Here is a 23,621-nt window from a genome sequence, read left to right as displayed (position 1 = left end):
TGTAGCACCAGGCACTTATCCCCCTTGCACCCAGCTACAAATGGTTTAGTACAAATATTTGTTCAGAGTCTAAAGAACAAGCAATATCAGCAGGACACATCACACGGACACTGAATCACAAGCTCGCCAATTTCCTCTTTGCATATCACAGTGCAGCACACTCCACAGTCAACAACTCACTCACTATGCTGTTTCTGGGTCGTTGCTTGCATTCTCACTTGGATCTCCTTAAATCTAATCTCAGAAGGAATTTGCAAGCAAGCAGCTGAGACAAATTCAAGCAACACACATAAAAGTTGCTGGTGAACACAGCAGGCCAGGCAGCATCTCTAGGAAGAGGCGCAGTCGACGTTTCAGGCTGAGACCCTTCGTCAGGAAGGGTCTTGGCCTGAAACATCGACTGCGCCTCTTCCTAGAGATGCTGCCTGGCCTGCTGTGTTCACCAGCAACTTTTATGTGTGTTGCTTGAATTTCCAGCATCTGCAGAATTCCTGTTGTTTGAGCTGAGACAAATTCAAGGCTTCTCAAACACAGAGGCTCGATGTTTCACTCCTGGACAAGCAGTTGTGGAAAGGGACAACAGAGGTGATCACAAGTGGGCACTCAGATAGGTTAAGGACAGAACTGAACAATTCTACTACACAGTGGAAATTGCATCTGATGTCATATGGAGATGACACAGCGATCAGTTGAGGATAGCGGAGTCAATTGTCAGAGAAGAAAGGTGGCCAGAGCCACTTCCTGCAGTCCCAGTGTCAACTCTTACAACCTCCATGGAGAAGGCCCCTGAACCTGACATTGTTTTCCAGCCACAAGTCTCTCCAGCTAAGCAGAGTGATCCCCCTTGTCAGGAAGAACATTATCCAACAAGAGTAAGAACACCTCCACAGTGATTAAATTTCTAAGCCTGTATGGGACAATTTAAAATTTAGTATGTTTGTGGATGTCTGTATCATAGTTGTATTATATAGTGTAGTTTACACAGTGTATATGTATATAAATTGAGATGCATTCTGTATTGAGTTGGAACTTATAGCTAAACAGGGAGGAGCGTTGTGTATTTTAACTTTAATTTTTTACTATTATTTTTGCTTACAGAAACATCAAGGCTCAAATTTTATTTAGGTGTTTTGTCATTTAGCTCATGTTAATTCCATTACATGACATTTTCTAAACTTTTATTCCAGCCTGAAAACCTGTTTAAGAGCGAATCTACCATCAATACAAGCAAGAATGTTTTACTGAAGAGTGATTTTAAATTTGTCCCAGAAATGTTCATTGTTTTCAATATGCTCTCAATGTATTATGGAGGTAATTCAGCTTTTTGGCAACAAATGTGGTATAAGATGTTGATGTCAATTTACCTTCTCAAAACTTGATCGCAGCTGAGGTTTTCTGCATTTTTGGCATTGCTGTTAATCTGTCTATTGGGTCGTGAGTGATCTCATTTATGTGGATGGTAGTAATGGTTCACTTGTTAGTTCGCTAATTTTTATAAACCATTTTGGATAAGTTAAAGTGAGGTGCAGCTCTTGCCCACCTTGGCAGCCAAGCAGAAGGAAAGAGTCAGTGCTAAGGAGTGTGAAGAACTTCAGTGACTTCTGCAGCTGGGACTGACTTTGTCAGCTTTTTAACATCGGACTATACTTGCTTTAGAACCCATAGAATATTTTGAAATCTATTCTCGTTGCACAGAGTGAACTGCTCATGAAGTATATAGAATACTTGAAAGAGCTGTCAAAGAAGATAGCACTTCACCAGAAAGGTGAAAGGCAACATGGGAACACCACTTTGACACTAGAAGCACTGTGACTCACTGTCTCCTTTCTTGAGGGCAACTAGGGCTGTAAAATAAATGCTGTCTTTCCCAATAAAACTGCATACTGAAAATGAAACACAATGAACTGCTCAAGGACCAGCTCGGTGAGGTTGTGGCACAGGCAGGTTTCAAGCAACCATTGTAGCATTAGTGTCTCTGTAGCTACGTCTCTGAAATATTATTGATTTTTTCCAAACTTTTTCTTACTTTTCCATCATAGAAAATTATTTAAGCCCCTTGTGTTGCTCACCATCCAATGGAATCTTAACCTGTTTGTCACCTGCTTAGCCTCTCAGCCCTATTGTAACAACAGAGATGACAAGGAAAAATCTTACTTATCAGAGTTGCAATAAATACTTGACTTAGCTTCATTTCCAATTGCAGAAGAAAATCGCAAACTTCCAATCTCAGACTTGGTGGGACTGGTTCTAATTTTTTTGGCGTGTGCGATGTTGGCAGGACGATGTCTTTTTTTCATGCCTTTATGAGGCGCGGAGCGAGAGAGAGACTGGCGCGCCACTCCTCACCCAGACATTTCGCAGTATTTTTCCCTTTATTTTACAAGGTCGAGTTGAGATCTCAACACTCAACCCCTTCCCGGATGGAAAGCGTACTTGGGAGCAGCCCCGACTGGATTCGAACCCAGGAACCTTCCTTCCAGAGTCTGGCGCTGATGTCATTGCGCCACCAGCCGGCCCTGGTTCTAATTTTTAAATAGTGCCCTCTGGTCACATCCCATTAGTATAAGGCACTTAGATTTAACCTGTCAGTTCATCTACAGGAGTAGCAAGGTAGGGTAATCTAGTTTTAAAGTTGTATACATAAGAAATATTACAGGAGCTTCTATTCTGAAAGGTCCTCAGGGACTAATGTAAGGGCCGTCATTACATATCACTTAAGACTTCCCTTCTGCTTGGCCTTTGCCCTGACATCTATCTTTCATCAAATATAGGTAGTGGCTTTTCAATCAAGTGTCCATGCTGGAACATGATACCATTTCAGCTGTCTGTGTCCACATGTTCAGTTATTATCATATTACCAATTAGGGGCACTCTTTACTGCATGACATAATGCGCATGCATAATAAAGGATAATTATACCTTCTGTTACACCTATCTTTAAGTATGTTTCAGGGCATGTCGCAGCCAGTAAGATCTATGTTATCAGTCAGGATGCAGGCATTTTATCAATGGCTCATCTAATTCAGGTGCTTGTCCTGTTACTTGTCACTGCTGGCAGGAACTTATTCTTGGGTTACAAGTGTCTACTACACTTTATTAATGAATTGTTCTGAGGGGGAAAATCAGAGACCAGCTTTGTACTACTGCCTTGAGAGACTTGAGATATCAGGCAGATTAGTCGTAGACTTTGCAATTCTAATGGACTCTGGATCTGTATCTTTGTTGATTCAAGAAATTCTGATGTAAATCTCACAGGCATATCCAATTTTCTGTTGATGCCTAAACATAGCAGCTCATTATGTGAACATTAAGGAACAAATGAATTTTTAAATTTCTCCAAATATCGGGTACCTCTCTGTGTCAAAGTGTTTCTTTCTCTATGTCCACCTGAATGGATTTTAGACAATATAGGCCCGCATTATATTGCAGATATTCCCACTGTCGTCTCCATTTCTTTTCATCTACAACTTAACAAACTTTTTCCAGATGTCATGTTGGATTCTTGACTCAAACAATTGACCTTGTTTCCCTTCCAACTGATGCTGCTTGATCTGCTGGGTGCTTCCAATATATTCTCTGTTTTTGTCTCAAGTTGTTTATCCAACCCCAAGGTTAGATTTCTGCCTGAAATTTACTGAGAGGTGTCCTTACTGTTGTTAAAGTACATACAGTCATAAATTTTCTTTCTGTTATTTTGTGAAGATGAAAAATGCAATGTGACGTAGAACAATGGGTATTATTGATTTTAAGGTGTACAACAAAAAGGATGGTATTGATTTTATGATGTAGTACCTCTATCAGATTTTTGATGTAAAACCTGCAGTATTACAAGATTTTGTTTTACAGTATAATGCGATAAAACCTCTATCCTTTACAAAGAGTGATGTTGACAGGCTTCAACTGCAAACAGTTTGGACAGATGTTTAATGGCAATTATGTTTGGAAATTTTCTATGATAAAAAGTAATGAAATGTTTCATAAAATACATGAACCGCTTCAAGGAATAAAAACTCAGATGAATTTCCATCCATTTGATTTCATGGATGTAAAACTGAATGTAGATATGCTATTGCCACACTATAGCTAATGGCTTGGAAAATCCAGTCTATTTTGTAAATTATGCAACACTGTAGTGTTCATTTTTTTCTTCAGGCTGTGGTGTAGGTGTAAGTACGAAAAAGGATCTTCTTTCCCCATAATTTTCACAAAGGTGAATTGTGTACATGAGCACTGTCATCTAACCAAGTTGAGAAATGTGATATTTGTACATATGAGATAATTTACAGTGTTTAAGGTATGTTTATAATTGTTTCAGGGTGTATAGATATGAAACATTAAGTAAATATATTTCAAGTAAACTGTTCTTTCCTTAGTGTTATTTAATATTATTCATAATTAAGTGGAAGATCTTAGAATATTTTATGAAGCATGGGAATTAATTTGAACGTAGGGCTCCTTTTGACAAATACATCTTAAAATGGAAAATTGTACATGTCTCTGCTGGAGGATGTGACAAAGATAATGGATGAGGTTAGATTAGATTAGATTATGAGGACACGCAGCCCTCTTTTATTGTCATTTAGTAATGCATGCATTAAGAAGTGATGCAATGTTTTCCAGAATGATATCACGAAAACACATGACAAACCGACTTAAAAACTTAACAAAAACTACATAATTATAACATATAGTTACAACAGTGCAAAGCAATACTGTAATTTGATGAGAACAGACCATGGTACGGTAGAAGTCTCAAAGTCTCTCGAAAGTCCCATCATCTCACGCAGACGGTAAACCTCCAGCGCCGTCAACTTGCCGATGCAGCATACTGGAAGGATCCGACCACAGTCCGACTCCAAGTCCGTCCGAAAACTCCGAGCCTCCTACCAGCTCTCTGACACCGAGCACCATCTCTGCCGAGCGCTTCGACCCAGCCCCAGCAACAGGCAATAGGCAAAGCCGAGGATTTAGGGGCTTCGTTTCCGGAGATTCTCGATCGTACAGTAGCAGCAGCAGCGAAGCAGGCATTTCAGAAGTTACTCCAGGTGTTCCCCCATGCTTCTCACGGCTGTCTCCATAAAATCTGGATTGTGCACGGCCCCCTAGTTACACATACGATATATATTCGGAACAGGTGCGTGCGCTTAGAGCGGTGAATGTTGATTACATGACTTCAGTTTGAATAGAATTCTTATGGTAGGCTAATCCAGAAGATTAAGACACATGGGATCCACGGAGATTTGGGAGAATTAATTGAAAATTGGCTTGATCGTTGAAGACACTGGGTAGTGGTGGAGCCGTATTATTTTAACTGGATATCTGTGACCAGCAGTGTCTGTAAGAATCACTGTCGTGACCTCTCTTATTCGTGCTGTATGAAAGTGATTTGGATGAAGACGTACTTGGGCTGATCAGTAAATTTGCAGACAAGATGAACATTGGTGGGGTTATGGATTCTGAGGGAAGCTGTCAAAAGGTACTGCAGGATATTGAGCAGTTGTACATTTGCACATTGCATTCGGCCTAAAGATATTATGAGGCCAGTTAAACTCTCACACCCTTTAATTCTGAACACAAAACTTGCGATATGATTTAAGAATATCACATTGCTGCTCCATAAAGAATGATCATTGTGATATATAGGGCACCTTTTCTGCAATGGACACCTCATGGACCAGCACCTATAGAAGCAATCGAAACTGCCTTCTTCTATTGCACTATTTATAAGATACTCCTTAGCTGTTCGTATTTGGTGCAAATCACAATTCTGAGCTTGCAAGTTCCAGAATATATTTTGAATTATAGATTCAGATTTATTTAACGCATTTATACCGAAACATACTTTGAAGTGCATCATTTATGTTAACAACCAACACAGCGTAGTGATGTGCTTGCGGCAGCCTGCCAGTGTCAACTCACATTCCAGTGTCAACATAATGTGCTCACACAATGCTCGGTAAAACAACACACACACACAAGGAAACATAGCACAACAAGCAGCAAAGGAGCAACAACAAAACAAGCCCCTTTTCTACTGTCCACCCATCTGCAGACACCAGCCGTCCTCCAACTCCAGAACAGGCCTTCAACCACCAGTCTCCAGGCTTTGGCAATTGGGCTTCGATTTCTGGATTTCTGATTGACCTTCTGGCTCCAATCTTCATCATTAACCCCCAGACTATCCAATGACAATTGTACCCTCAGTTCTAATCAACAAGCTCCAAAACCTGAGCCTCTGTACCCACGTCTGCAACTGGATCCTTGACTTCCTCACCAAGAGACCACAGTCATTGCAGATCGGGAGTGACATCTCTTTCTCGCTGCTGGTCAACAGAGGCGCATTCAAGGATGTGTGCTTACTCCACTGCTGTACTCTCGCTGCTCCCATGACTGTGTGGCTAGTCACAGCCAAAACAACATCTGTAAATTTGCTGATGACACAACTATTCTTGGCAGAATTTCAGATGGTAATGGGGAGGCATACAGAAGCGAGATGGATCAGCTGTTTGAATGGTGTCACAGCAATAACCTTGCACTCACCATCAGTAAGACCTAGGAATTTCAGGAAGGGGAAACTTGAGGGAATACACACCAATCCTTGTTAAGAGGTTAGCAGCAGAAAGGGTGAGCAGCTTCAAGTTTCTAGCTGCCAACATCTCTAAAAATCTGTCCTAGGTCCAACATATCAATGCAATTACAAAGAAGGCATAACTGTGGCTATATTTCATTAGGAGTTTGAGGAGAGTGTCATCAAAGACACTCACTAGTTTCTACAGAAGCACTGCGGAGAGTACTCTAACTGGTTGTGTCACTGTCTGGTATGGAGCGGCCACTGCAGAGGATCAGAAAAAGCTGAAGAAAGTTGTAAACTCGGCCAGCTCCATCATGGGCACTAATCACCCCAGCGTCAAGGACACTTTCATAAGGCGATATCTCAAGAGGGTGGCATCCATCAATAAGGACCAACATCACCCAAGACATGCCCTCTTCTCATTGCTACTATCAAGGAGGAGGTACAGGAGCCTGAAGGAACACACTTAACATGCAGGAACAGCTTCTTCCCCTCTGCCATCAGATTTCTGAATGGACACTGAACCATGAACATCAACACATTTTTTTTTGCCTTCCTTTTGCACTTCTTACTTAATTTTTATACATATATAGCTCTTATTGTAATATATATATATATATATATATAAAATTATTATAAATTGTAATGTACTGCTGCAGAAAAGCAACAAATTTCACGACAAAAGCAGGTGAATTTAAAACTGATTCTGATTCTGACTGGACCCCGAATTCCAGATAAATTCCAGGCTCGAACTCTGCCTGACTTGCCCTCATGCCTCCTGCCTGTGTGTCCTTCAAACGTGGAGTGGAGGCCGGGACTGTGGATAACCTTCGTTACCCGTCCGTGCCGCTGGTCTTCGAATGTGGTGCAGAGGCCTGGACTGTGGATGTCCTTCATCACCCATTTACATCGCTGGCCTTCGAGCTCAGAGTAGAACCCTGGACTGCGGATATCATTTGTCACCTGTCCATGTTGCTGGACTTCAAGCACTGAGCGCAGAGTGAAGTCTGTCTTCTTAACTCCTTCATGACCCTGCCCTTAAACCCTAACATGACCTCTAACTCCCTCTCTGTCCCCAAAGCTATCCCTACAAACTTAATAAACAGCTAAGTCTGAACCATGATCTTGACGGAGAATGCAGCTCAGAGCTCTCTTGGAAAAATAAGGAGTGGCATTGTCTTTGTTTAATCCTGCAGTTTCAATATCTGACAGGTCACAGTTAACTTTCAACTTCCAGTACATGGGCTAGTTTACTAAGTGCAGAAAGGAGGCCTGATTGAATCCATTGATTCACACCCTTCCTGATTCTTCACAACCATTGAAGCATCTCCTAGTTACATGTCAGTTGACGATGGAATAGTCTCCACTTTCATTAACTCTGGAGGAGCTCAGCATCACCGAGGACATATCCACCTTACTTAATTTCCACCCCGTCCATTATTTAACAATCACTCACACCATCACCTGTGCAGCAAGTACAAGGTATATCATCTGCAAAATTCACAGCACTAACTTGCCAAACAACCATCCAAACTAGTAACTTCAGCCATCTCAACCAGCAAATGCAGCCAAAGCAAAGAATCACTGTCAAGATAATCTCCTAGTTACATATATCTTACATAAGGACATAAGAAATAGCAGGAGTAGGCCATCTGGCCCATCGAGCCTGCTGCGCAATTCAGTAAGATCATGGCTGATCTGCCCATGGATTCATCTCTTCCCCATAACCCTTAATTCCCCTATTATGCAAAAATCTATCCAACCTTGCCTTAAATATATTTACTGAGGTAGCCTCCACTGCTTCATTGGGCAGAGAATTCTACAGATTCACCACCCTCTGGGAAAAGCAATTCTTCCTCACCTCTGTGCACATAGATTTTCATTGTTTCTGGAACCCCCTCGATAACAGTATACTTCATCTTGAATGTAGTTAAGCTGGCTAATTAATGTGTTTTGCCAGCACCCACCCACAAAGTTCTAATGAATGAAGAAAACAGAATCTATCAACATTTATGTGTAACTACTGTTAAGTGGCTTCAAGATATATCCCAAATATGATTGTATCAACCAAACACAAAACTTGGACAATTAATTTGGTTTTGACGAAACCTCAGATGATTGAAAAAAAAACATTCTTTTTATTACATCACCCCCATTTTGAGGACATCAGATCATGTGACAACCAACTTCCAGAATTTCTGTTTCATAATTTCTCTTAGCCATGAATCACATTTATTTACCTTATGTGAGTTTGAAAGTTACTTTCTTTCTGGACTCAAGATATTTTAAGTTTCAATTATGAAATTGTAAGTTTGAAAAGTATAACACAAATTAATTTTGCACCAATATATTGTTTTATATTTTGCTTAGAGGTTTTTTTTCTGTCAGTGTAATGTTTTTTTTATTTTTAAATTTTAAAAATGTTATTTATGAAACTATATACAAGAAATACAAAATTAGTGCATGGCTTTCTTTATATTAATTATGTTGTCTAGCCTCAACATTTATAGTATTCTCAGATGTAGACATTTGTAGAGTTAGGACATTCTTTCTACAAGGCAGCATTGCAACTCATGGGGTCTTTTTGGGTAATACACATTTCAGGTGTTTGAGATCCTTTTATATAGCCTCAAGCCTCTGTGTTTAGTGGTGACCGGACCTTAAACTGCAGTCCTCCCCCACCCCCCCACCCCCAAAGAAAACTTTGTTTTGGCGGCACAAAGTTTCATTATGTCTCTAAGCATATACTTCTGTAGCCTGGAATTTACGAGGCTTTGAGATGTATATTGCAAGGTAACTGGACCAGGGCTGTTTGACATCCTGTTATTCAGTTGACTGGTATGGGGTTAATTCTACAACATTTGGAATAAAGAATTGATAGGTTCACGTATTTTTTTTTGTGATTTGCATTCTTCTTCTTACAGATACTGCAGATCGAGCTGACCCTGTGGCACCCAAGATTGTTGTCACTCCAAAAAACACCAGTGTCGTGGCTGGCACTAGTGAGGTCACTCTTGAATGCATTGCAAATGCAAGGTTAGTAGAAAACAAGCAAGGTCAATGTTGGTGAGTGCTTAATTATTTAAGTTCTGATTTTTAACAAGGTGTTTTGACACTTATAACCATATTTTCTTTGTTCTTTCTATACATCTTCACATATAAGACAAGATAAAATTTATATTCATTTATTTGTGTGAATGAAAGTAGAAAATCCACAGTTATGTTCTCGAACTCTCAGAAAGTATTTAAGCTCTTGGGAGAAAAGTAGCCTGTCTACTTATATCTGTTGTTGTTTCAGTATTCTTCACATTTATGGGTAAGCCTAGGTAATATCTAAGGTAAGGACATGTTCGGCACAGCTTTGTGGGCTGAAGGGTCTGTATTGTGCTGTAGGTTTTCTATGTTTCAATTTAGAATTAGAAATCAACTTACCACAGCATATTTGATTGATTCAAGCAACACACACAGTGCTGGAGGAACTCAGCAGGCCTGGTGGCATCTAGGAAAAGGGTACAGTTGACAATTTGGACCGAAACCCTTCAGCAGGACTGGAGAAAAAAGCTGAGGAGTAGATTGAAAAGGTGGAGGGAAGGGGAGAAAAACACAAGATGATAGGTGAGACCTGAAGGGGGAGGGATGAAGTAAAGAGCTGGAAAGTTGATTGGTGAAAGAGACAGAAGGCCGTGGTAGATGCACCAGAAGGAGGCGAAGGGCGGGAGATACGGTGAGAGAGGAAAAAGGGGATGGGGAAATGGTGAAGGGAGGGGGGCATTACCGGAAGTTTGATAAATCGATGTTCATGCCATCAGGTTGGAGGCTGCCCAAACGGAATATAAGCATATAAGGTGCTGTTCCTCCACCTAAGTGTGGCTTCATCACGACGATGGAGGAGGCCATGGATGGACATATGAGAATGGGAAGTGCAATTAAAATAGTTGACTACTGGGAGATCCTGCTTTTTCTGGTGGATGGAGCATAGATGTTTAATGAAGCAGTTTCCCAGTCTATGTCAGGTCATGATTGATAGTTAGGGTCAAGGTTAATCTCATGATATTCTGAGAGAGAGATCCTTTGACATAAAAAGACACCTATGCAGTCAGAGACATCCATGAAAGAAGTGAAAAAGGATGATTTATTTCCTTATTCTAATTTCATGTCATAAAAAGCCTTTTTGGTCAGTGGTATGATTCTGGCTTTGGGTGATAAAACGTGTAATATGTGAGAGGTCCTGGACGAGCCTATTTATTCCCCAAGGGTGCATATTTGAGTGGCATGGTAGCACAGCATGTAGTGTAACACTATTACAGCACCAATGTCACGGGTTCAATTCTGCTGCTGTCTGTAAGGAGTTTGTAAGTTGTTGCCGTGACGATGTGGGTTTCCTCCGGCTGCTCCAGTTTCCTCCCACGTTCCAACACTATATGGGCTAGAAGGTTAATTGGTCGCATGGATGTAATGAGGGCCACGGGCTTCTTGGGGCAGAAGGGCCTGTTTACCATGCTGTAGCTCTAAATCTCTTAAAAGGCAACTTGAACTCAAAGCCAAACAAAAAATCACTGAAAGGATAATGGAATGCAGAATCACAATCAGATTTATTATTCCTGATATGTCACAGAATTTGTTGTTTTGTGACAGCAGGACAGTGCAAGACATCCTAATTACTGTATGCTACAAAAAGTGCAGAATAGAAATAACAAAGTAGTGATCATGGACTGTTCAAAAATCTGGTGGTGGATGGGAAGAAGCTGTTCTTGACATTGAGTTGTGGGTTTTTTAGGCCCCTGTACCACCTCCCTGAGAGAAGTAAGGAGAAGAGAGCATGTCCTAGGTGGTGAGGATCGCTAGTGATGGATTTATCAGACCTGCTGAAGGGTCTCGGCTTGAAAAGTCGACTGTTAACTCTTGTCTATAGATGCTGAATTGAATTGACTTTATTACTTACATCCTTCATATACATGAGGAGTAAAAATCTTTTCATTACATCTCTGTCGCAATGTGAAATTTATAGTAACTTATAATAAATATTATGTACAACAGGAGTCAATATAACATAGAAATGCAGTTGTTAATCGGTCTGATGGCCTGGTGGAAGAAACTGTCCCGGAGTCTTTTGGTCCGAGCTTTTATGCTGCAGTACTGTTTCCCGGATGGTAGCAGCTGGAACAGTTTGTGGTTGGGGTGTTTGGGTTCCCAATGATCCTTCGAGCCCTTTTTACACACCTGTCTTTGTAAATGTCCTGAATAGTGGGAAGTCCACCTCTACAGATGCACTGGGCTGTCCACATCACTCTCTGCAGAGCCCTGCGATTGAGGGAAGTACATTTCCCATACCAGGCAGTGATGCAGCCAGTCAGGATGCTCCCAGTTGTGCCCCTACAGAAAGTTCTTAGTATTTGGGGGCCCACACCAAACTTCTTCAACTCTCTGAGGTGAAAGAAGCACTATTGTGCCTTTTTCACTACACAGCCGGTATGTACAGACCACGTGAGATCCTCGGTGATGTTTATGCCGAGGAACTTAAAGCTGCTCACCCTCTCAACCCCAGATCCATTGATGTCAATAGGGGTTAGTCTGTCTCCATTCCTTCTGTAGTCCACAACCAGCTCCTTTGTTTCTGTGACATTGAGGGAGAGGTTTTCTTGACACCACTGTGTCAGGTTGAGACTTCTTCTCTGTAGGCTGCCTTGTTATTATTTGAGATTAGGCCGATCAGTGTAGAGTCATCAGCAAATTTAATTAGCAGATTGGAGCTGTAGGTGGCAACACAGTCATGGGTATACAGAGAGTAAAGGAGAGGGCTTCGTACACAGCCCTGAGGGGCACCTGTGTTAAGGGTCAGAGGGGCAGAGGTGAGGAAGCCCACTGTTACCATCTGCCGGCGATCTGACAGGAAGTCCAGGATCCAGCTACACAAGGCAGGCTGAAGGCTGAGGTCTCTGAACTTCTTGTCAAGCCTGGAGGGAATTATAGTGTTGTGTGCTGACCTGTATTCCAAGAACAACATTCTCACATGAGATGCTGCCTGGCCTGCTGAGTTCCTCCAGCATCTTATGTGTGTTACCTTAATGATAGTTGCTGCCTTTTTGAGGCACTGCCCCTTGAAAATGTCCTCTGTGGTGAGGAGGGTTGTACCATAATTGGAAAGCTTAAAAGAAAGAAAAGGAGATAAAGAAAGACAAATAATGGCTGGATGATGTTAATGGGGTTGGGTTCCTTTCTAACTTCATCCTGCATTAATTCTCCTCTACCTTATGTCATAACCTCCTACAAAATTGAATTTTGCAACAAAGGAGACAGCAGAGCTTCACTTCCGGATAAGCTATGCACTCTATGCTTGCCTTGACCACCAGAACAGGGAGGAATTATCTCGCAACCCCATATCTCCTGATGATCCTTTGATCTCGGTATCCAAAGATGGCATGCGGATTGCCTTCAAGAGAGTGAATCCAGGGAAAGCATCAGGCTTAGACAGAGTACCTAGCTGAGTACTAAAGACCTGTACCAACCAACAGGCTGGTGTCTTCACGGATATCTTCAACCTCTCACTCCGGCAGTGTGTGGTACCCACCTGTTTCAAGTAGACTTCAGTCGTAGTGGTGCCCAAGAAGAGCATGGTAACCTGTCTAAATGACTAGTGCCCAGTGGCACTTACATCCACAGTGATGAAGTGTTTTGAGAAGCTGGTCTTGAAGCATATCAGCTCTTGTCTGAATGGTGACTTGAATCCGCTCCAGTTCACCTACTGAAGCAACAGGTCTACAGCAGATACTATCGTGTTGGCTCTTCACAGCTCTGCAATATATCTGTACAGGAAAGAGGAATACATCAGGATATTCTTTATTGATTACAGCTCAGCACTAAACACCATCATCCCCTCAAAACTAATCAGTAAACTCTCAAGACCCGGATCTCAATACCCCCTTGTGCAATTGTATCCTGGATTTCCTTACTTGTAGATCCCAATCAGTTCGGATTGGCAAAAATCCTCCTCCACAATCTCCATCAGCACAGGAACACCGCAGGAATGTGTACTTAGCCACCTGCTCTACTCGCTTGTGTTGCTAATTACAGCTCCATCACTCCTTAATTTACCATGGTAAATTATCAGCAGTGAATAAATAGTAACAATATTTTTTAAATATTTCTTCCCTCACATATTTCCTGTCAATTAAAAAATATTACATTCATCTTTAAAAAAGAACACATTGACGTCAGCATGTAAAAGTGTGCTTTTACCAGTGAAATACCACAATGCAAGTGGTGTACTGTAGAATATTATAGCATGACAATACAATTACTGACATAGAAATATATCACATAAATGTAAAGCCATAAAATAGATATGATCAAAATGAAATTCATGATCCAATTTCCCCTCTTCCTGCACCCCCCTTTCCCAACCTCATCTCTACCCTAAACTCACACCGTTGTTGGACAAAACATGAAATCCAAGAGAAGTGAGTTCTCAGTTCTCCCCTTGTTTCTCAAATTAGCTGCTTGTTTTCCCTCTACTAAAACAGGAATAACAGGAAAGGGTTTTGAGGTGCTCTCCTTCTCCTCATCATGCTGGCCATCTTGCCTCTCCACTTTCAATCCTGATGGAGGGTTTGAACCTGAAACATTGACTATTCCTTTCTTTCTCTATTTAACCTGCTGAATCTTCCACCAGATTGTTTTTCACTCTAGATTTCAGTTTCTGCAATCTCCTGAGGCACAACTATTTGTTAGATGCTACCAACCAGGAAAAGATTAATTTACAAACTACAGGAAGTCTGCAGACGATGGAAACCCAAGCAACACACACAAAATGCTGGAGGAACCCAACAGGCCGGGCAGCATCTATGGAAAAGAGTGCAGTTGACGTCTCGGGCCTAGCCTTTCAACAGGACTGGGGAAAGAAAGATGAGAAGTAGAATGAAGAGGTGGGGGGAGGGGAGGGAAAAATGATAGGTGAAGCTGGAAGGGGGAGGGGTGAAGTAAAGAGCTGGGAAGTTGATTGGTGAAAGAGATACATTCTGGTGGCGAATCCATGTTCCCAGGAAGGATACATGGCAGTGTTAGCGGGTCTGGGTAAGCATGTGGCCGAGGAGTCGAAGGGCTGCAGAGATCACAGAGGGGGAGTAGTGAGAGAGGGTTTCCCTGAGCTCCTGTTGAAAGGAAGATTTAAACTTCTTCAGGGTAGGCATCCCTGGAAGAGACTTCGTAGTGTAGTAATCCAATCACAAACAACAGAAAATCTGCAGATGCTGGAAATCCAAGTTTAGTGCCTTTTTCCTGTTAGCAAACCAATCTTCTAACCCTACCAATATTCCTGTATTATTTTCTACAATATACACAGCTTATAAAAATATTCAACCCCCTTGGAAGTTTTCATGTTTTATTGTTTTATAACAGTAGATTTAATTTGGCTTTTTTGACACTGATCAACAGAAAAAGACTCTTTCATGTCAAAGTGAAAACAGATCTCTACAAAGTGATCTAAATTAATTACAAATATAAAGCGCAAAATAGTTATTCACCCCCTTTAATATGACACACCAAATCATCACTGGTGTAGCCAGTTGATTTTAGAAGTCACATAATTAGTTAAATAGAGATCACCTGTGTGCAGTCAAGGTGTTTCAATTGATTGTAGTAAAAATATACCTGTATCTGGAATGTCTGACTGCTGGTGAGTCAGTATCCTGGCAAAAACTACACCATGAAGACAAAAGAGCACTCCAAGCAACTCTGCAAAAAGGTTATAGAAAAGCACAAGTCAGGAGATAGATACAAGAAAATTTCCAAGTCAATGAATATCCCTTGGAGTACAGTTCAGTCAATCATCAAGAGATGGAAGAATATGGCACAACTGTAGATCTGCCTAGAGCAGACTGTCCTCAAAAACTGAGTGACCGTGCGAGGAGGGAATTAGTGAGAGAGGCCGCCAAGAGACCTATGACAACTCTGGAGGAGTTACCAGCCTCAGTGGCTGAGATGGGAGAGACTGAGCATACAACTGTTGTCCAGGTGCTTCACCAGTTGTAGCTTTATGGGAGAGTGCCAAAGAGAAAGCTACTGTTGGGGAAAAAAAACTCATCTGAAATCTTGGCTAGAGTTTGCCAGAAGGCATGTGGGAGACTCTGAAGTCAGCTGGAAGAAAGTTCTATGGTCTGATGAAACCAAAATTTGAGCTTTTTGGCCACCAGACTAAACGCTATGTTTGGTGTAAGCCAAATATTTCACATCATCGAAAACACACCATCTCTACTGTGAAGCATGGTGGTGGCTGCGTCATGCTCTGGGGTGCTTCACTGCAGCAGGCCCTGAAAGGCTTGTGAATGGAGAGGGTAAAATGAATGCAGCATACAGGGAAATCCTGCAGGAAAACCTGATGCAGTCTGCAAGAGAACTGCAATTTAGGAGAAGATTTGTTTCCCAGCAAGACAATAAGCCCAAGCATAAAGCCAAAGCTACACAGGAATGGCTTAAAAACAACAAAGTTAATGTCCCAGTGTGGCCAAGACAGAGTTCAGTCCTCAATCCAATTGAGAATTTGTGGCTGGACTTACAAATGACTCTTCACTCATGATCCCCATATAACCTGACAGAGCTTGAGCAGTTTAGTAAAGAAGAATGGGGAAAAGTTGGAGTGTCTAGATGTCCAAAGCTGATAGAGACCGCTCCACACAGACTCAAGGCTGTAATTGTTGCCAAAGGTACATCTACTAAATACTGACTTGAAGGGGGTGAGCAATTATGCAATCAATTATTTTGTGTTTAACAATTAATAAATTTAGACCAATTTGTAGAAATTTGTTTTCACTTTGACATGAAAGAGTCTTTTTGGTTGATCAGCGTCAAAAGCCAAATTAAATCCACTGTGATTCAGTGCAGTAAAACAATCCAACATGAAAACTTCCAAGGGGGCTGAATACTTTTTATAAGCCTTCTATTTGAAGCAGCACATTATCAAGTGCCATCTAGATACATCCACCAGTATCTCTTTAATTACACAATGTAACTTCTTCAAAGAACTCCGATAGATTGGTTGAGTAACAGACACAAAATGCTGAAGTAGCTCAGCAGGTCAAGCAGCATCTATGGAAAGGAATACACTATTAATATTTTGAGCCTGGTCTCTTCATCAGGACCTTCACTTGATGAGAGGTCTCAACCTGAAAATTCTACTGCTTATTCCTCTCCATTGATTCTGTTTGACCTGCTGAGTACCTCCAGCATTATGTGTGTGTTACATTGAATTTCTAATACCCGCCACATCTCTTGTGTTGATAGATTAGTTGAATTTATTTGTATCTTTTGCCAAATATCGTTGCCTGATTATCTTAAAAAATGTTTGTTATTAATTATAGCTTCTAATATTTCCCAATTGTAGATATTAAGCCAAAGATAGATATTAAGCTAACTGGACTTTCTGTTTTCTGATTTCTGTCTACCTGCCTTTTTGAATAAAATAGTTGCATTTGCTATCTTTGAATTTAATGGAATCTTCCTGAAGTCTAAGGAGTTACAAGAAAGTAAATCAATGTCTTGCAAACTGTTTTTATTTATTTGTTTGTTTGTTTAGCCATCTATCAAGTTAATTAGTTAGAGATACAGTGTGGAGTAGGCCCTTCCAGCCCTTTGAGCTGTGCCGCCCAGCAACCCAACGGTTTCACCTTGGCCTCAACAGGACTATTTACCATGTTGAGTTAGCCTACTAACCAGAACGTCTTTCGACCATTGGAGGAAACCGGAGCACCCAGCGGATGGATGGGCACACACAGAGACTTGTGACACACCGACCTTGCTTACAGAGGATGCCGGAATTGAACTATAGACTCTGACGCCCCAAACTGTAATAGTGTCGCAGTAACCACACTATAGGATGAAGTCCGTCAGGACCTGGGGATTTGTCAGCCTGTGTTTCATACAAATACCTCAGTACCATTTAAGATTATAATTTATTGAGTTCATTTTTCTTGTAGCCAGTTCCTGATTTTCAAGTTTTTCTTCTGGAATGTGTCATGTCCTCACAGATGCAAAATTACTGCTTCCACTATTTCATTTATTTCCTCAGAATTATTTTATGTAAGACAGCACTGTCTTTGTTGTGAATAATATAGAAACTTGGGCTGTTTTTATATGTCTTTTGAGTTTTGTGTGTAATCTATTCTTCCTTTCTGTATTAATATTTTAGTTATCTTTGGCTGTTTCTCATATTGTATTCGTTCTAGTGTCCTATCCTGTGTCTTTGCACAATTATCCCCAATCCTCTTCAAGGTTGATATACTACCTTTAATATTTTTAGTTTTATCACTTGTGGGGGCCCCTCCCCTTTCATTTTAATGCTTCTCATAGTTCTGTTCAAATATCTGGCACTGTATTTCAATTGATCAATTCCTTAACCATAGTTCCAGATTACTTTGGCTGTGCTGTCTCGGAATCTTAATTGCCCTTATATGAAATCCATTCCTTCCCCCCCCTCTCTCTCTCAAAGTGAATGTAAAATTCAATCATATTTTAATTGCCGCTACCTAGGAGCACTTCACAATGAGATGATGAAATTAATCTTTTTTTTTGCATGGTACTACTACGGAGCATTATAGACGATCCCTCTCACCCCCTCCATGATGTACTGGACAAACAGAGGAGCACCTTTAGTAATAGACTGATACCACCAAGGTGCACCACTGAACACCACAGGAGATCCATTCTCCCTGAGGCTATAAAACTCTACCACTCCTCATCCTTAAGTAAATGGTTTCATTGCACATCTGTATTTTGTACTATTATTTTTATTTATTTTAATTTATTTTTATTGAAGGAATGACACAATACAGAATATATAATGGATTACATTTTCCTCCATTTTGCTTTAGTATCGTACCCCCAAAACAAACCTCCCCCAACCCACCCTCCCCGAACATATCATGGCAGCTAATATATTTACAACACAACAATTCACAAATACAAGTACGGACATTTCACAACCATACCCATACCCCCACACTACTTCAAGATGACGGCTCACACGCATCTGCAACATGTCAGATGATCCAAAATACACTCATATTTACAATTCATCAACCACCCTGTGAGGTAAATTATAAGCGTGTTAAATGGGAGGCAACTTCCCAAGTACAATCAAATGCCCTCAACTAGTAGGTAATTCCTTAAGACTCCCAAAATATGATAAGAAAGGTCCCCATTTCGAATAGGACTTTTTCCACAGACCCCCTCAAGGTGAATTTAATCTTTTCTAATTTCAGAAAAAACATTACATCTTCTAACCAAGCAGCAGCAGTTGGGGGAGTGGCAGATTTCCAAACCAGCAAAATTCTCCTACGGGCCAATAGCGATGTAAATACAATGATATCCGATTGGCTTGCATTTAAACCCAAATCATCATCTGCCACACCAAATACAGCTATAAGCAGGCAAGGTCTCAGTGTCACCCCCAAAACCTCACTGATAATTTTAAAAACCAGTGCCCAATAGTCATCAAGCCGAGGGCATGACCAAAATGCATGTACTAAACCAGCCGGAGAGAAGGAACACCTGTCACAGCCAGTGTCTGTCCCAGGGTATATGTCTGCAAGTCTGGCTTTACTTAAATGTATCCTGTGTAAAACTTTAAATTGTATGAGCCCCAGTCTAGCACATGATGATGAGAAATGAACCCTATTCAATACTTTTGCCCAATATTCCTCTGCCAGATCCATACCGAGGTCAGCCTCCCACCTACTCTTAGTTTTGTTTAGATCTTGAACTCCCAAAGACATCAGTTGAGAGTATAGTTCAGAGATCAGCCCCTTATTGTCAAAGCTAAGAGTGAATTTTTCCCATAACATAACAGGTGGTAGAACAGGAAAAGAGGGAAATTTTTCCTTGACAAAGTGGCGAATCTGCAGGTATTTAAAAAAATGATTATGTGGAAGGCCATACTTACCGCGCAGGTTATCAAAACTATCAAATATGTTATCAGTATACAAATCCTTAACGCGCATAAGACCGTTCAAACCCCATTGTCTGAAAGCTGAATCGAATGTGGAGGGAGGAAATAAATGGTTTTTATGAATGGGGCCCAAAACTGAAGCTGATATGAACTCATAGTGGCAGTGAAATTGATTAAAAATTTTGAGGGTGGAGAGCACAACTGGGTTAGATGTGAATTGAGAGGATTTCAATGGTAAGGAAGAATACACCAAAGCTGGGAGAGCGAGGAGTGGCAAGACTGTGACTCAAGCAGGCACCAGATTATATCTGGCCAGTGAAGCCAAAATAATACTTTTTGAATGTTCGATGCCCAGTAATAATGAATAAAGCTGGGAAGACCCATTCCACCTATGTCACGACCTCTTTGGAGAGTGTGCTTATTAACCCTTGGGACCTTATTTTCCCAAATAAAGGAGGTTATAGCTTGGTCGACTGATTTAAAAAATAACTTAGATAAGAAAACTGGCAAACACTGAAACAACTAAGAGAAATCTAGGAAGTATAGTCATTTTCACTGACTGAATTCTCCCAGCTATAGTAAGGGGTAAACTGCGCCATCTCTCGAAATCAGCCTTCATTTGGCTAACCTGAGACCTGTAGTTAGCTTCAAACAGAGATGTAAAAGAGCGAGTAATATGTATTCCTAGCTATACAAAACCATCTTGAGATAAAGGAAAAGGCAAGGATTCCTGTTGGATCTAGGGCCAAGTTATTAATGGGAAAGCATCTGCTTTTTTGAAAGTTCAGTTTATAGCCAGAGAAGGCTCCAAATTGACCTAATAATGACACAATAACAGGACTACTACCTACAGGGTCGCTAACATAAAGTAAGAGGTCATCAGCATATAGGGAAACACGGTGTTCCATGTCCTGTCTTCTAACACCTTGAAATAATGTGGTTGACTTAAGTGTAATAGAAAGAGGCTCAATTGCAATTGCAAAAAAAGAGGGGACAATGGGCAGCCTTGGCGAGTGCCACGTGTTGATGGGAAATAGTCAGATCTAAAATAATTTGTCTGTATACATGCTAAAGGCAAGTGGTATAATAGCTTAACCCAAACTATAAATATTCTGCCAAATCCAAATTTCTCCAAAACACTAAACAAGTATACCCATTCCACTCTATCAAACGCCTTCTCCGCGTCCAAGGAGATAACAACCTCTGAACTTGGAGAATCACTGGGTGAGTAAACCACATCAGCCAGTCGACGGATATTAAAAAAAGAGTAGCGATTTTTAATAAAACCTGTTTGATCATCTGAAATTATCTTGGGAAGGGGACGTTCTAAACGACATGCAAGCACTTTAGCCAAAATTTTCACATCTACATTCAAAAGTGAGATGGAGTGATATGATCCACATTGAGTCGGGTCCTTGTCCTTTTTAAGAAGTAGTGAAATAGCTGCCTGTGAAAGAGAAGGGGGTAAGGAGCCATTCTCCAAGGGTTCCTGAAACACTTCTAGAAGGACCGGTATGAGCTTGTCCTTAAATTTCTTATAAAGTTCTATTGGATAACCATCAGGACCTGGGGACTTACCACTCTGCATAGCCATAATGGCATTATTAATCTCTTCCTGCCCAAGACCCGATCTAGGTTCTCCACCTCCTCTGGTTCAAGAGTTGGTATTTCCAAATTATCTAAAATAACGTTCCATATTTGTTTTATCTGAGGGGAACTCTGAGGCATACAGAGAGGAATAAAAAGTTGCAGAGATGTTATTAATCTCTTTTGGATTGCTTGTCAAGTTCTGGTGTGTGTCTCTTATCTGGGGAATAAGTCGTGATGCAGCTTGACGTTTCAACTAATGAGCCATAAGCCGGCTCGCCTTGTCACCATATTCATAATAGAGGCCACATGTCTTAAGAATTAATTGTTCTGATAGGTTTGTAGATAGAAGATTAAACTTCGCTTGCAAATCAACCCGGCTGTTATATAATTCCGCAGTGGGTGCCTCAGAGTATTTTCTATTCAGGTCCAAAATAGATTACAATAACACTTGCATTTCGTTCCTACCCTCTTTATTGGCATGTGAAGTATAAGCTATTATTTGACCCCTCAAGTAAGCTTTTAAAGTTTCCCAAAGTAAAGAGTACGATACCGACTCAGTTTTGTTAGTCTCGAAGAATGTATCAATGTTAGCTGATATATAACTACAAAATTTCTCATTAGAAAGCAAAAGGGGGTTAAGTTTCCACAGAGGCCGTTCTCTAACCTTTAAAGGAAAACATAGGTCCAGTTTCACAGGTGAGTGATCAGATATAACTATAGCAGTGTTATTCAATTTGTCTAATCATTGGTATCAAGGAGTTATCTATAAAGAAATAGTCTAGCCTGGAATAGGAGTGGTGAACATGAGAGAAGAAAGAGAATTGCCTAACTGATGGATTCAAAAATCTCCAAGGATCCATATAACCATTTTGTTGTATAAACATCGAGAAGGCCTTTGCCATACCAGAAAATGTTCCCCTAGGGCAAAACCTATCAAGCAGTGGATCAATAGCACAGTTCAAATCTCTGGAAAAGATTAGCTTATGTGTATTCAGGTTAGGTATTAATGACAAAACCTTATTTGCAAATTGAACATCGTCCCAGTTAGGAGCATAAGCATTTACCAAAATAACAGGTATCTGAAAGAGAGAACCAGGGACTATAATAAAGCGACCATTAGGGTCACTGATTACATCAGATGGTGTGAGCTGCATTCTTTTGGTGATTAATATTGCCACCCCCCTGGACCTACTATTAAATCTGGAATGAAAAACCTGACTAATCCATGCTTTACGAAGTCTATTCTGGTCCTCCACTCTTAAATGTGTCTTGTAGAAATAGTATATCTGCTTTTAATTGTTTCAGATGAGAGAAAACTTCAGCTCTTTTAACTGGACCATTGAGCCCCTTTACATTCCAAGAAATAAACCTCACAGGGTGGCCTCCATCAGCAGCACTCACGTTAACCATATCAAAAGGCATGCAGGGCCTACAATCCAAAACAGTGCGAGGGCATAAATTGCACACAATAACGCACAATGAAAAGAAAGTCTGATCAATCCGTAATGCACAAAAGAATAAACTGCCATGGTAATCCCCCAAAACACTCCCCCCACCCCTTTACACAAACAATAAAAAAACCCAATTAACCCCCGAAACCTAGATCTACCTCCCCAATTGAGGATGATCGCAGGCAATACCCAACAAAAAACTTCCAGGTCGTTCCCCATACAGCCCAACTTTCAATCTAATCTAGGGTGGCTCCCCTCCTTAACATTTATCCTATCACTTATACTACCTTTAATATATAGGCTAAAGATGACACAGGTGAAGCTAAGCATTAAAAACAAAAAAAAACACTAGGCAACTTAAATGCCCGAGATACAAATCTCAAATATTTACATTTTGCTGGTTGAAAGTTTTTGTTAATGAGTTTCGGCAGCATAGCAGTTCGACCTGATCGCGTTCCACAAATTAAACTGGAAAAAATGAACAAAGAAGTGGATTGTGAAAATTAACAGTTTGCCTCGGCATGAGGCCCCTTCCATGCTACATGAATAACCTAAAAAAAAGTCATTGCCCTTCTTGTTCTTCTTCTTCCCAGCGCGAATGGTGAAACTCCTTGGCCGCCTCTGGTGTATGGAAATAATGCTTTTTACCTTCACGCGTGACCCGGAGCTGGGCAGGATACAAGAGGCCAAACCTGACCCCTTTCCCGTAAAGCAGGGATTTCACCTCCCTGAAACCTGCTCGTTTTCTCCCCAGCTCCGCACTAAAATCTTCATTAAAAAACACGCGGTGTCCGCGGAAATACAGCTCCTGCTTCCGTCTGTTGATGATGCGTTGCTTATCTTGAAAAGAGTGAAAGCAAACCAGGATCATTCTTGGTCTCGTTTGCTTGGCTCCAGAGACAGCAGATGGTTTACGTCCGATTCGGTGCGCACGCGAAAGTACGAGAGGACTTGGGAAAAAATTTGTCCCCAGCACTTCGTCAAAAAACTCGGTCATAAATTTAACAGGGTCCGAACCTTCCAAATTTTCAGGAATGCCGACCACTCTCAATTTGGATCTCTGCGACCGATT

At 40.9% G+C, this 23,621-nt stretch overlaps 1 protein-coding gene across 1 annotated transcript in view; it reads left to right on the top strand.

Moving 5' to 3' along the window:
* sdk1a (sidekick cell adhesion molecule 1a) overlaps positions 1–23,621 on the top strand; it is a 744,722-nt gene that overhangs the window by 437,195 nt on the left and 283,906 nt on the right. The window contains exon 6 of the mRNA XM_072268711.1: positions 9,496–9,607. Coding sequence (XP_072124812.1) covers positions 9,496–9,607 — 112 coding nt within the window. The remainder of the gene's footprint in view (positions 1–9,495; positions 9,608–23,621) is intronic.

The sequence above is a fragment of the Mobula birostris genome, chromosome 9, assembly GCF_030028105.1.
Source record: "Mobula birostris isolate sMobBir1 chromosome 9, sMobBir1.hap1, whole genome shotgun sequence".
NCBI classification, from domain to species: Eukaryota; Metazoa; Chordata; class Chondrichthyes; order Myliobatiformes; family Myliobatidae; genus Mobula; species Mobula birostris.
Note: the sequence above shows the minus strand (reverse complement) of the source record. Positions and strands in the feature narration are given on the sequence as shown.